The 14,548-nt window shown below is 40.1% G+C and overlaps 1 protein-coding gene across 1 annotated transcript; it reads left to right on the top strand.

The window, feature by feature from the left end:
• Positions 1–4,999: 4,999 nt before the first annotated feature.
• LOC311489919 (uncharacterized protein) lies at positions 5,000–5,942 on the top strand (the record flags this gene model as incomplete). The annotated part of the gene is made up of 3 exons (XM_084547229.1): positions 5,000–5,354; positions 5,439–5,723; positions 5,821–5,942. 3 exons carry the CDS (start codon positions 5,000–5,002, stop codon positions 5,940–5,942), a joined length of 762 nt encoding a protein of 253 aa, XP_084403355.1.
• Between the last annotated feature and the right edge of the window lie 8,606 nt (positions 5,943–14,548).

Here is a 14,548-nt window from a genome sequence, read left to right as displayed (position 1 = left end):
GGACAGACTGGCAGTGCTGGGGCCTTAACCTAGAATTCCTCTAATCGGTAACCCAGTGCCTTAGCATTGAGCCACTGCTGCTCCAACTTAACATGGAAACAGATGAATGCACACAGCAACGAACTGAATACAAAGTTGGTCTCGGACTATGTTCATCCATCAGAGAGATCAAGTGCGTCAATTATAGTTCTGACATGGTAGGACTTCATTAGCTTAAAGCATTGGCTTAGCTTCTACACTGGTACTTCTGAATAGACTGATCAGGCACAACATTATGACCACTGACAGAAGTGAACAACATTGACCATGTTGTGGCAATTCAGTGTATTGCTGGGAAACTTTTGGACCTGGCATTCATTCATGTGGATGTTACTTAGACATGTAGCACCCACCTAGACCAGACCAGACACCCCCACCCCATAGCAATGACACTCCTTGATGGCTGCAGCCATCCCCAGCAGGATGCAGCCTGACACAGACACACACACAAAAATGCTTTAGGAACAACTAAAAAAAAACATGAAGAACAGCACAAGGTGTTGACCTGGCTTCCATATTCACTAGATCCCAAACTGATCAAGTATCTGTGGGATGATCCACAGAGGCCCCTCCCCTCAACCCATATGACCCAAAGACTACAGTGGCTGAGAGCTCAACACACCGCAACTTGAGAAAACATGTGCAAATTGACTCACAATGTGCTCCAAGTACAGAAACACACTCCACATACAGAAACGCGCTACAAGTACAGTAACACACTGCAAACTCACACAACAGAAATGTTTCCAGAGGACCCTAAAAAGCGACGGACCTTGTTTGCTCAAAACCCTCATCCTCACCTGAGTTAGTGACAACTTCTCTGCCGTGTTTAAGGTTTTGGTCTATTTTAAATACAAATAATACCTGGCTGCTTTGCTGCAGCTCCTAACAGAACATCCCAGAAATGTTTCCTTCACTTTATTCAGTAAGTGAATTGATTATTTAAATGTTAAGTGTCTGTGCCCAGCATAGCTGACCTGGTAGCTGAAGTTAACTAGATATTTCCAGATATTTCCTTCCAGCATAGCTCCGGTGTGTTAGCAAGGCTAACGGGAGGCTAGCAAGAGGCTAGCGGGAGCTTGTCATGGTTATCAAACTGGCACCAAAGTTGAAACGTAATATTGAAGTTTTAGAATTTAGAGGGATGATATTTTTAAATAAAGTGTATCTGTGTAAATATTATTCCACCATGTAAAGTAGGAAATGTTTATGTCTTGTAACAACGTTAATGACTGACTTGGTGTTGAGCTGAGTTCATTCACAATAAAATATTAAATGTAGGGATGGGACTCGACAATAACATTATTCTAGAACAATATTATTGAGTTGGCGTTACTCTTTGAAGTTATATGTATAGATATTCATTCATTTTCTGTAACCGCTTATTCCTGTTAAGGCTGGAGCCTATCCCATGATAATATAACATCATGTTTTTCCTCAAATAAATGATGACCTGTTGATAAACTTAATGATAAACTGTTACACAATTGCTTGAATAGCAGTAATCATTTTTGTTATTAAAGTTATTATGATTAATGATCAATTATTATGATTTGCTTATTGTCAAGAAGGGGAGCGGGGGATGGGAGTTTCAGACCCAGATGCAGGACTTAAAGGAGGCAGGAGTATGCAAAAAAGGATTTTAAATTAACAAAAAGACGAAACTTACAAAAAAACCAAGGGCGCTGCTGACAGGGCAGGAAATCCAAAAAAACACAACGTGGCATGAAACATGAACTACATGAAAATCTATGACATGATCTTGGCATGAAACACTTAACATGAAACACATGGCAAACAAGCAGTGAACAAGCAGTATGATGCAACAGGGACAAAGGGGAAGACAGGGCTATATATACACACACGAGGAGCAGGGGTGACAAGACACAGGTGAAGCAAATCAAGAATTAACACAAGGTGAAACCAATGATCTAATCAAAAGAAAACATGGAGTAAGAAAACAGGAAATTTACAACTTAACAAAATAAAACAGGAAACACTAAACCACGACTATGAAAAAAAAACAAGACTTAACAAAATACAACAGACAATCCAAGAGACTTAACAAAATACAATAAACAGAAAATCCAAGAAACTAAACCCATGACTGTGAAAAGACATGACTGAAGACATGACAGAAACATGACAGAAAACATGACACTTGTACTTTCAGTTGACAGTGCCATTTTAATATAAAATGCACAAAAGACCTAGGGAGTGTAAATACAAATAGAATTTATTGAAATGAGACCTATAACTTTTGACTGTAACAGAACCTACATAAAAGGCACAGTGGTATGGTGGTTAGCACTGATGCCTCACAGCAGGAAGGTTCTGGGTTCAAATCCAGGCCATTCTCCCTGTGTCTCCATGTACTCCAGCTTCCTGCCACCATCCAAAGACATGCTCATTAGGTTAACTGGTGATTCTAAATTGGTCGTAGGTGTGAGTGTGAATGGTTGTCTGTCTCTCTGTGTTAGCCCTGCGATAAACTGGAGACCTGTCCAGGGTGTATCCCACCTCCTGGGCCATACAAAATAACCAAGTGATCACATTAGAAGAATTTAAGATGAAGGGAACAGACCAAAGTAATGGAACAACAGTAAATCTTAATGCCTCATTATAGAGCTAATTATTGTAAGTTTAGAGGTTTATGTTGACGTCATAGGTAACACTGAGTCTTAAATGAAACTTCTCACTTACAGCCCTCAAGAATTCATCTTTCTGATGTATAACGTGTTCCTGTTATCAAAAAACAAGCAACAAACTAAAACTTCCAGTAGTAGAAGCCAATGTCTCAGCATTATTAAGACTTCATCGACCCATCTGAGCTCAAGCAAATAAAAAGATCCAAGGAAAAGGTTTACCTTCAAACTTGTCCAAATTATTTTCGAGTTATAATTAGGTATTTAATTATCAACTGTTTTTATGTATGTAATGTTCCAGTAGCTTATTTATGAGCAACTAGCCTCAGAGTGCTCGTTCTTATGCTACAGGGGGACAAAATAAAGCAACGTCCACACTGTCCTGTCCTGTTTTTGTATGTTTTATTTTATTGTGCTTTGTTTTTCCTGCTTTACAGGCTCCAGTGCAGTGACTCATGTGTTTGTGCAGAAGAGAAGCGATGTACTACTAGAAGTCAAGGAAGCTGATGTTCTTGAGAAAGATTTAATTCTCTTATGGAGATTCAATCAAGGGGACATTTTAGTACGATTTTTTACAGCCACATCTGAAAAGGAGTGGAAGGATGAAGAGCAAACATATAAGATAAAGTATTGACATTAAAAACTATGCTGTATATTGAGTTAGAATTTTATTTTTCATTATTATGTATCTACTGTTTTACAAGATCAGGAGGCAAGAATAAACAGTTCTCCACTATTCTCTTCTAGTGGAAATCTTAAAGTTGCCAGTTTTTTTTTTTTCTGCTATAGCACTGCTTTTAGTTTGTTTCTTTATAAAATGAAAGCATATTGTGCCCTGCCGCTGTGACACCTTAATTTCCCCATGGGGATAATGCAAGTCCTATCCTGTCGTAAAATGTCTCTCTCTGTCATACTTGGACTGATGCTATGCCTTGAAGCAAGAGGTAGGACAAGAACACTGACTAATTAAATGTTGATAACTGGAACAGCAATGATAGCAGCTTCTATATTTGCATTAATAAAGGGAGCACCAAGGGAAGATCTGACTAACTTGTAAAGTCCTGCAATTTCCAGCAGTGAAGAGCATGTTAAGAGTTCACTGGATTAGAGTAGTTGACCTGTGTGTGTTTACGTGTTAACACCATGAAACCGGAAAAACACAGCGCTGACAAGACCTTAGCTTGTGGTGCAGTGGTTGGTGGAAAACACTTCACACTGTTACATTTCTATTCAACAAAGCAAGAAGCTCTACCATGTCTCTCTCTGTGATACTTGGACTGATGCTCTGCCTTGAAGCAACAGGTAGGACAAGAACACTGACTAATTAAATGTTGATAACAGGAACAGCAATGATACCAGCTTCTTTATTTGGATTAATAAATGTAGCAGGAGAGACAGAAATAAACAGTAATCCATATCATTTCTTTGGTTTCTGTATTATGCACATACAGTATGTAACCTGAAAGAATATGTTGTCTTATCAGAGCAGTATGAAAGAAGACAGTACCTTTTCAAAGCGTGAGAGTCTTCCTTTGTATGTATGACCTAAAACGAGGAAAAGATTCAGAAGAACAGAAGATGAAGTAAAGAGAGAGGAAAGTGACAGTAACTGTTCATCCATGTTTACGTTCAAATAAACTGATCAAGACTTAAAAAGGTTCAAGTGCCAATACATTATAATGTTATAAAGGAGGCATCACTGTGAGACTAAAGGAGTTTTTATTTTAAATAAATTGATTTAAATAGACACTTCTGACTTTTCTCTGCAAACGATAACTTCCTGTTCCTGTTCTGAGAAAATCAAATGCACCAACTAAAAATCTTCAGTACTCAGTCTTACAAGTCAATGTCACAATATATGTATATAAAATGTGAGACAAATCATATGTGAATAATTAATCAAAATGTTGACACACCTTTAATTAAGCATATTTCACATTATTGGTATATTAAAGATTGATTGTTTAAAATGGTAATAGCCTTGCTTTTATATAGCGCTTTTCTACCTATTGGTACTCAAAGCCTTTACAGTCACAGACGCATCTACCCATTCTCAGTGCCACGCACTGGTGTGAGAATGGGGGTTCAGTGTCTTACTCAGGGACACTTCAGCATGTGGCACATTCTGGCAGGGACAAGACAAATCATTACGTCCCCTTGCAGCCCCTCTGCTGTCCTTGCAGTGGCAGTGCAAGTGTCTTTAGGTGGTGCATGAGCTTGATTTCTTCAACCAGACACATCTGAAAAGGTGTCACATGGTTAAATATGAAGGATGGAGAGCAAACATGTAGGATAAAGTATTGACATTAAAAACTATGCTGTATATTGAGTTAGAATTTTATTTTTCATTATCATGTATCTACTGTTTTACAGGGTCCAGTGCTGTGACTCCTGTGTTTGTGAAGAGAGGAGATGATGTACTTCTGGAAGTCATGGATAATGCTCCAAAGAGATTTCAATTTCTTGTGTGGAAATGTAATACAAGCAATGTTTTAGTAGGATATTCACCTGGTGGAAAGTCAACAGTCTCTGGAAGGGTTGAGTTCTCTGTGGAAAATTATTCAATGAAATTGAAGAATCTACAAGATGTAGACAGTGGAGTTTATACAGCACGAATGACAGTGGGTCTAGATGACCCAACAATAGCTGAATACATGGTCACAGTTCAAGGTAGGTTTCTTAACATTTCAGACACTGACAGAGAACATCTGCTGTCATGTTTCTAAACCTCCTCCACCTACTTTCCTCCATCAGGTCCAGTGTCTCCAGTTGATCTGAATCCAGACTCTGTGTCCATCAGCTCAGACTCCTGTAACCTCACTGTGACCTGCAGCACAGAGGACTCAGACATCAGCAGCACTTTCAGATGTGACACCAAAACCTGCTCTCAGGAGGGAGGAGAGCAATCAAAGGTCACCAACTCTGGAGCTTCCCTCCGTGTCCACCTGTCGAATGGTGCAATCATCTGTAACCATAGCAACCAGGTCAGCTGGACGAAGAAAATGGCAAAGATTCAGGATTTCTGTTCCCTACATGCTGGTAAGACTGACAGACAAAATAATGCTAATAATAACATAAAGGTTAATGTAGCTGAACCTGTTCTGGTTTTGCTCTGACACTTTTATCATGTTTGCAGGTCTCTCTGATGGTGTCTCCATCTGTCTGGTGAAGACAGTCGTGTTCTCTGTTGGTCTGATCATCATGGTGTCTGTCGTCATCAGTGTCCACCTCATGGAGAAGATCAGGAAACAAGAATAAACAGTTCTCCACTAATCAAAAGTACATAGAGCTCAATCTCGTATCTGGAAAAACTTCATTGTGAACTCTGGATGTTTTTTTTTTCCAATTATACGCCTCTACTATTTTTATTTTTTATTTTTTTATATATTTCATATTGTTTTTTCTGCTATGATGTGGAAATAGGATTCATGATTTAGTTCGTGTTTTCAAAAATGGATTTTTTTAAGTGTTTCATGATGAATTAAATGCACAAAACTCTTGAAGAGGTTTTTAGGAACGTTCACAAATTATTTTAGTGAATATATACAATGGAATCACTGGCTATGTAGTCTTTTATTGATTATCCCAGTAATGACTGTACTCACCTTGTAAATAAAATGCTTGTTACACATTGGGGGGAGTGGGGGGAGGATGATGCCGTGTAAAAACAACAAAAGCAATAATTACAGGGGAAAAAAATCAGGATTAATAAACCTAACCCTGCACACTGAGCTGGGCAATTCAAAGTTGTGAAACTCTGTGATCTTGTCTCTGTTACGGTCTCTTTTTCTAAAACAGCTCAAAAGACCCATAACATATAAAAGGGATGCCAGACCAAAGCTGAAGTTTCAAACATTGTGTGTTTTATTTAACATACAAAAAGCAGGGGAGAAAAACCAAACAAACCAAACTCAAAGAACTAAAAAGGACTGTAGTGGTAACTGGGCCAGCCCACATAGGGCCACAGGACCCCGACCTCATTCCACTAAGTAACTGAACTACTTAAAGAAACTAAACCTAAATAAAATGAACAAAGAACTAAAACAGGGCTACCAGCCACCTACAACCCAAACTAAAATAATAAAGCCTACGAAGTTGTAATACCTCGTAGGAAATGAAATTAACCACCTGCTTAAGGGCAAAGAAAATTCAGTTTAAAAGACAACCTGGCCTCTAGCGTTGTCGGAAACATGCCCCAGATATAAAGGGCGGGAGACAGAGAGAGAGAGAGAGAGAGAGAGCGAGAGCACAAGTGCCGCACATAACAGTCTCTAACAGCTGGTCTGAGTTAGATCAGTCAACTCTGAGTATACACCAATCAGCCACAACATTTTGTCCACTGAGGAATCTTTTGGAGATCGCATTTATTCACGTGGATGTTATTTAGACATATACCATCCACCTAGACCAGATCATGTGATGGTCTGCTTGTTTACCTGTAATTTGCTTCTGCTAGTTTTTCTGCAACATGGCGGAATATTTTTCCGATTCTGAGGTCGTGGATAGGGATGTCCCGATCCGATCACGTGATCGGAAATCGGGGTCGATCACGTGGTTTCAGACTCGATCGGAATCGGACGTTACATCCCGATCAGGGATCGAATATATATATGTATATTTATATTTATTAGTGATGCAGTGCCTGCAATGCAAACTATTGTTCTTCACTATGTTTTTTTCTTTTTATTATTAAACTTTTTCGAAACTTTTCAACTCAAATACCGTTCGTCGCACACAGACACAAAATACATCAAAACGTGCATCTCGATCGGACTCGGTATGCTTCTATACAGTTTTTTCAAACAAGATTTTTTCGCGACATAGTCGCGAAAAAAACGCGATAAATTTCCCATTGAAATGAATGGAGAAGCCCCAAAAAAGCGGCAACATTCCAAAATTTACAGCTTGGCTTTGTCGAGTGATTACTCGGCCATGCTTTGTAGTAGAAACTTGCTTGGAAGTTTGTACGAGGCACGGGAAGTGTAGCTTTCTCTTCCTGAAAACAGCGTTTCGATACCTTTTACGGTTTGGTCAGGGTCGCAGTTTACGTTTTGGTGAAATTTGGGGAAAAAAATTAAAAATCAGCGTTTATAATGGGGCTCTATGGGCCCACTCTGACCGACACTCTAACTTCAGAGTTTCGGTGATATTCTGAAAAAAAAAGGTTCAATCTCACGTGGTGGCCACAGTTTTTGAGGTACAGAGATAAAAAATACGTAAAAACGTAGGGATTTTTGTTGGCTTTCAGATGGTGTGGGTTTTATTTGTGTGGGACGTACGGTTTGGGCTGCAGGCTCCTCCGAGCGAGGAGTGCGCCGACTAGTTTTCGAATTTTTCCCCATGTGTGTGTATGTGGAAAGCGAGAGCGATTTTTCGCCGATTTTTCACGTCGCATACTTTTTTCCTAAAACGACTACGGCCACAATTTTCGCAGTAGGCGCGTGGGAACAACACTAAATTGTAGAAAACCCTCGGCTGACGCTCACGATGTGTTCGTTTTCCCGATAGGACTTGTAGTTTTTGATTTATGAGCACTTGTTCGGAGGGCAAATCCTAGTTTGCACTTTCCCTCTGACTCAGGCAGAGGTGAGAGAGAGAAGGAGACTTCAGCGTCAGTTGACTCTGGTAGCCATGACAACCAGACCCCAACCAGCTTACACATGCAGCAGGAGGGGACGAGAGGCGGGAAAAGAGCTCTCAGTGGAAAACATGATCTGCCAAAACATTAAAACCCCCCAAACCATCCCTGTCTCCCTTGGTGCTTTCACACAGCTGCTGGGCCTCTTAGCTATAGCTCTTCTCATTGACTGAATGACAACTTCTCAGTCATGTTTGACCTTTTCCTTTATTTTAAACACAAATTATATCTGGCTGCTTTGCTGAAACTCCTGACACAACATCCCTGACCCGTTTCCTTCATCTTATTAGGTCAGTGAATAGCTAAACTGCTAACAGACGCTAACGACTAGCCGCCCAGTGATTTAGCCAGGCGGCAACCTCCGGGTCTGAAAATTGAAGCCAATGCGGAAGTGCAAAAAACTGCAGTTCATCGAGTGACCGCTTGAGGCTGGCTCCAAAAGGGAGCAAATCCCCATTGACCCCCATGTTAAAATGCCCAACTTTACAGCAATATTAAACATGTTTACAGCCTGGTACAAAAAACGGTTTTAGTCTCAATGCCTTATTTCACTATTCGTGACAACTGTACGGGGGGTGAATTTTTTTCTAACGTGTTCGTTTATTTTTTATTAAGGTTTAAAATTCTGCATTATTAAGGGCGTTCCCGCCTTGAGTGACAGGTGACGTATGGGCGCGGTCCCTTGGCGGTAACTGCTAGCTTTGGTCTCTCCGCTAGTCCCCAGTTAGCTAACTGGTGTCACGACCATCCGGCCGTGCTTGTAGTCAGTTTTGGAAAATAGTACACATAAATACCACTGACAAACCGAATAAACAATGGCTTGTTGTTCGGTTAATTGTTCTAACAGACCTTCAAAGAAATCTGCTCTTCAGTTTTTTTGGTGAGTGAAACACTAGTTTTATTCTAAATAAGTTCGCACTAATTAGCAAGCATTGGTGTTTGCGCTTAACAAAACAAGCGCGTTAGCTCAGCTTGTTAGCTAGCTCGTTAACCAGCTAATGAATTAGCCTTCAGGTATTTCATTAGCTGCGATGTTAACGGGAGCACATTGTTGGTTGTTACGGTCATTAAACCGACTTGTATAGAAATCAATACGTAATATAGAAGTGTTGGACTTTACGATGATGATACTTTTAAACCTAATGCTTCTGTATGACGTTGGTAAAAATAGTTCACCTCATAAATTAGCTAACATGCATGTAATGTTAATTTTGAACTTGATTTTGGCAATATAACGAATATCTTAAAATCATTAAGAAGTGGCGACCTGTGTGCAATTACAATAAGATTTGTGTAACCTAAAATGATTAATGACACCTGAACAGGCCTTTGTTGCTACAGATGTCATATACAGGTTCTCCAGTCTTGGATCTGTCATATTTATATATTTTTTTTATCCTTATGTCCTCGTGCTTTTTAGTTTCTTATATGTTTGTCCAGTGTTCCTGGCCTGCACTAGACAGACCATGGTATTTCTTTCTGCCACTGTTATTAACCAGTTACCTTTTTCTTCTATAGGACACTTTGGGAGAGAGAAATCTGGGCAACAAACAACACTAACAACAATAATAATAAAGAGGTTGAAAACGTTACTTATTTCACAGGACACAAGTATTTGTAATTACTGTTACATCTGTTAACATATTAAAGCATACTAAACAACTTGGAAACGTGTTGTCTATAATATTGATGTTTCCCTGAATGCATTTGATCTTAACTTGTTAAACCACTGCTTGTATAACAGTAATTTTTTTGTTATTAAAATAGAAAAGACTAAATATAATTTAAATTAACAGCAAATGTTGGACTTGCTGACATTCATCAGTTTTCAGTGTTAATATTGTGGTCATTTTAACACAGTTTTTGTTTGTTACCTTTCTACATAAACTACAATTCTGTATTCTATCTCATGTGTTGAACACCATTGCCTGTTATTTTTTAACTTTCAGATTAACAGTGACATTTGTGAAAGATCTACAGGAAGCATGAAAGACAAAAGGAGTGCAAATACAAGTAGGATTTTAATGTAATATTTAAAAATATTTGCTATAGAAAAAAAAGGAGGAAGGCCTTTCCACTGTAGTCCACCAAGACAAACCAACAGATGAGGACGTCCTGCAGACTGAGGTTGTTTCCATGGTGGTCACAGCTCTCTAGGCCCCATGCCGAAAAAAGTTTAAGTTAACAAAATTATGTCACATTTGAAGGGTAAAAAAATTAATACCAGTACGTATATTAACTAGTTACTGAAAGAGAATCATCTTGTAATAAATATAAATGTGCCTGTCTTTTACAGATCATAATGTCATTTATGGTAAGAGCTTTAAACAGCAGCCAGCACCAACAAAGTTTATTAACGATAGTAAACATATTTTCAAGGAACATAATCCACTAAAGTTGTTCGAAATATTAATTATTTAATAAAAATATAACTTAAAAGTTTAACGGTGAAGTCATTTGATTCAGGTTAGTTGGTGTTTTGAGTAAATGTTTTATGACAACTTGACAAAGTTCTGCAACACTCGACAAAATCTACAGCTGTAATTTAACCAAGTTACTACCTTTATTTTTTTGTTGTGTATAACTAAAATTAAGACATAACTGATTATTTCGATATCTACTGGTGAACTTACCTCGAGCAAGATGAGCTGGGGTGCTGGGAGGACGGGTGAGGAAAAAGGGGGAGTTGGCCGCTTTGCCGTGTTAGCCGGCTGCTAGCACCGCGGATAGCGATTAGCCTAGCTCGATAGCCTGAGCTAATACGGTAGCGGAGAGTTGAGTGGGCGGGTTTCAGCGTCCAGGCTGCAGTCCAGGTCCGCCCCAACACGACACCCAACACGACACCCATGTCCATATTTGGAGTATCCGAGTGTGGGCGGAGTAAAGCAAATCCAACATGGCGACCGAAGTCTCCGCCCACTAGAGGCTTCATTTTTGAATTCAGAAACCAATGGGTGACGTCACGAAGGGTTTGTCCATAGTATATACAGTCAATAGGCGCGTTCGACTTCATGCAGATCTGTCAGAGCCCGTCTACGGAGAGCCTTCCCACTCTCTATTAAGTCCCATTGTAACGAATTGTGGCTGCAGTTCCACCAGATTTCCACTGGGGGCGATCGCCATGAGTGCAACATGAATGGGACTCTATGGAGCTAAACGGCTAAATGTGTCTCTTTCACCCGATTGTCGTTGAGAAATCTCAGATTTGATTGTAGGTTTTGCAAGTTCAACATGGGTTATACGTCAAAAGTTGAATGAACGAGAACTTATGTCCTTTCGTTTTCTTACAGGTTGAGTTGTTGTTGCCCATAACACGCTAGCATTGTGCTAATGAACGCTGATTGGTCAGTGAAGGACTGATTACGACCAGATCCCGCTTGACGGCATCGTGGCATCCGAAGCGGGACCAGAATGTTAAGGCGGACTTTTTCGCCCAAGTTTTTTTTTTTTCGGCCCGGTCTTTTAAAACAACAAAACAGAAACTCTTCTAGCACGATTATTTACCCGTGTCAGCTGTGTTGTCAATGCCTCGAGAGAAAAGAAAGTGCAGAGCGCGAAAGCACCAAAGCAGTGACTGAAGGATTGCCGTAAAGCAGTATCTGGTCGTACGATGTGTATGACGTCATTGACATTTTAAAATACTTTTTAAAGCAAAATAAGTGACTCTAAAAAATCTAACACCCAGCAGTGTGTAATTTCTTTGCATCTCCTTTCAAATACAATATTCAAATTACTGCACAAAAAATTATATCCTGAGAAAAGTGGATTTTGAGGGGTACTGCTCCATAGACCGCCATTCATTCTGCACTCGTCCTGAGAGCGCCCTCATATGGAATCAGAGTGGAACTGCAACAGTTCAGAACCCGGAAGTTCAGTGAGAGTGGAACTTCTCCCCATATTAGACGTTCTCTGGATCTGTGCAGATCTGACTTGACGTGATGCATGCTGGGTTGTCATGCTCATAGATCTCGAATATGATTGGTTAAAATGAACTTGTTCTACCCAGCATGCATCACGTCAAGTCAGATCTGCTCAGATCTGCATGAAGTCAGAGCCCGTCTACGGAGAGCCTTCCCACTCTCTATTAAGTCCCATTGTAACGAATTTTGGTTGCAGTTCCACCAGATTTCCACTGGGGGCGATCGCCATGAGTGCAACATGAATGGGACTCTATGGAGCTAAACGGCTAAATGTGTCTCTTTCACCCGATTGTCGTTGAGAAATCTCAGATTTGATTGTAGGTTTTGCAAGTTCAACATGGATTATAGGTCAAAAGTTGAATGAACGAGAACTTATGTCCTTTCGTTTTCTTACAGGTTGAGTTGTTGTTGCCCATAACACGCTAGCATTGTGCTAATGAACGCTGATTGGTCAGTGAAGGACTGATTACGACCAGATCCCGCTTGACGGCATCGTGGCATCCGAAGCGGGACCAGAATGTTAAGACGGACTTTTTAGCCCAAGTTTTTTTTTTTTCGGCCCGGTCTTTTAAAACAACGAAACAGAAACTCTTCTAGCACGATTATTTACCCGTGTCAGCTGTGTTGTCCATGCCTCGAGAGAAAAGAAAGTGCAGAGCGCGAAAGCACCAAAGCAGTGACTGAAGGATTGCCGTAAAGCAGTATCTGGTCGTACGATGTGTATGACGTCATTGACATTTTAAAATACTTTTTAAAGCAAAATAAGTGACTCTAAAAAATCTAACACCCAGCAGTGTGTAATTTCTTTGCATCTCCTTTCAAATTCAATATTCAAATTACTGCACAAAAAATTATATCCTGAGAAAAGTGGATTTTGAGGGGTACTGCTCCATAGACCGCCATTCATTCTGCACTCGTCCTGAGAGCGCCCTCATATGGAATCAGAGTGGAACTGCAACAGTTCAGAACCCGGAAGTTCAGTGAGAGTGGAACTTCTCCCCATATTAGACGTTCTCTGATGAAGTCGAACGCGCCTAATGATGTGATGCATGCTGGGTAGAACAAGTTCATTTTAACCAATCATATTCGAGATCTATGAGCATGACAACCCAGCATGCATCACGTCAAGTCAGACTCAGACAGATCTGCATCAAGTCGAACGCGCCTAATGGTTCACACACGCAGCTGCAGGGGACGAGAGGCGGGAAAAGAGCTCTCAGTGGAAAACATGATCTGCCAAAACATTAAAACCCCCCAAACCATCCCTGTCTCCCATGGTGCTTTCACACAGCTGCTGGGCCTCTTAGCTATAGCTCTTCTCATTGACTGAATGACAACTTCTCAGTCATGTTTGACCTTTTCCTTTATTTTAAACACGAATTCGCCGCGGCAGTTAGCCGTGAGCTAACGCGGAGGCTAGTGGGGTTAGCCGCCGGCTAATTCGCCGCCTTGCTAGCAGGTGCTTATCACAGTAATAATGTTGAAGTTTTACAATTTAAAGGGAAGATATTTTTAAATTAAACTGTGTCAAACTGAAAAATATATTATTCCACCACATAAAGTAGGAAACATTTATGGCTTGCAACAACATTAATGACAGTATATATATATAATTGGAGTAATTTAATATAATATGATGTTTTTAATTAAATAAATAATGAGCTGTTGAACACTCATAAGAGTTATATTAAGTATGTTACATAACATTATTTGACATGTCTATTTGTCTGCCTATAGTTTTCCTCCAGCTGATCCAGACAGACTGCAGTGACGTCCAACATGAGACAAAGAGCTGGACTCGCAGGACAATTTGAAGGTCTTCACTTCATCGCTGATTCCTTGTTACAGCCTGGATGTGTTAAGTTTAATATTATTGTTTTTCTAACTGTAAGACTGTGCCGTAAACTGTTAAACTATTGCTCAGGTAGGAGTAATGAGATTTATTGTTAAAATTATTATGATTAACGATCAATTGTTACGATTTGCTCGTTCTTTGTCTGGGGATCCTAGTGAGATCCCTCCCACTCTCTTCCTTATTTGATGCTGGCTTTCAGGTGGAGCTGGGAGGGGTCTCAGTGTCTCTCTCTCTCAGCCAGGCCTACTGCATCCTCCTCATCCTGTTTGGTTTGTTGTACCCTGCATGACATCAAACTCACACCCATCCAGTCAGTAGGAACCAGGCCTTAAATGACTATTTGAGTTGTGCTTTTTGTTATAGCTGCTGCTCATGGTAGTAAAGACATGCTACTTAGTAAAGACATTCGCGACGTAAGTCGCGAATACTTTCATACCTGTCTTGACCTGAC

Source organism: Chelon labrosus (genome assembly GCF_963514085.1).
Source record: "Chelon labrosus genome assembly, chromosome: 6".
In the NCBI taxonomy this organism is placed as follows: Eukaryota; Metazoa; Chordata; class Actinopteri; order Mugiliformes; family Mugilidae; genus Chelon; species Chelon labrosus.
This window is presented reverse-complemented; position numbering and strand designations above follow the sequence as displayed.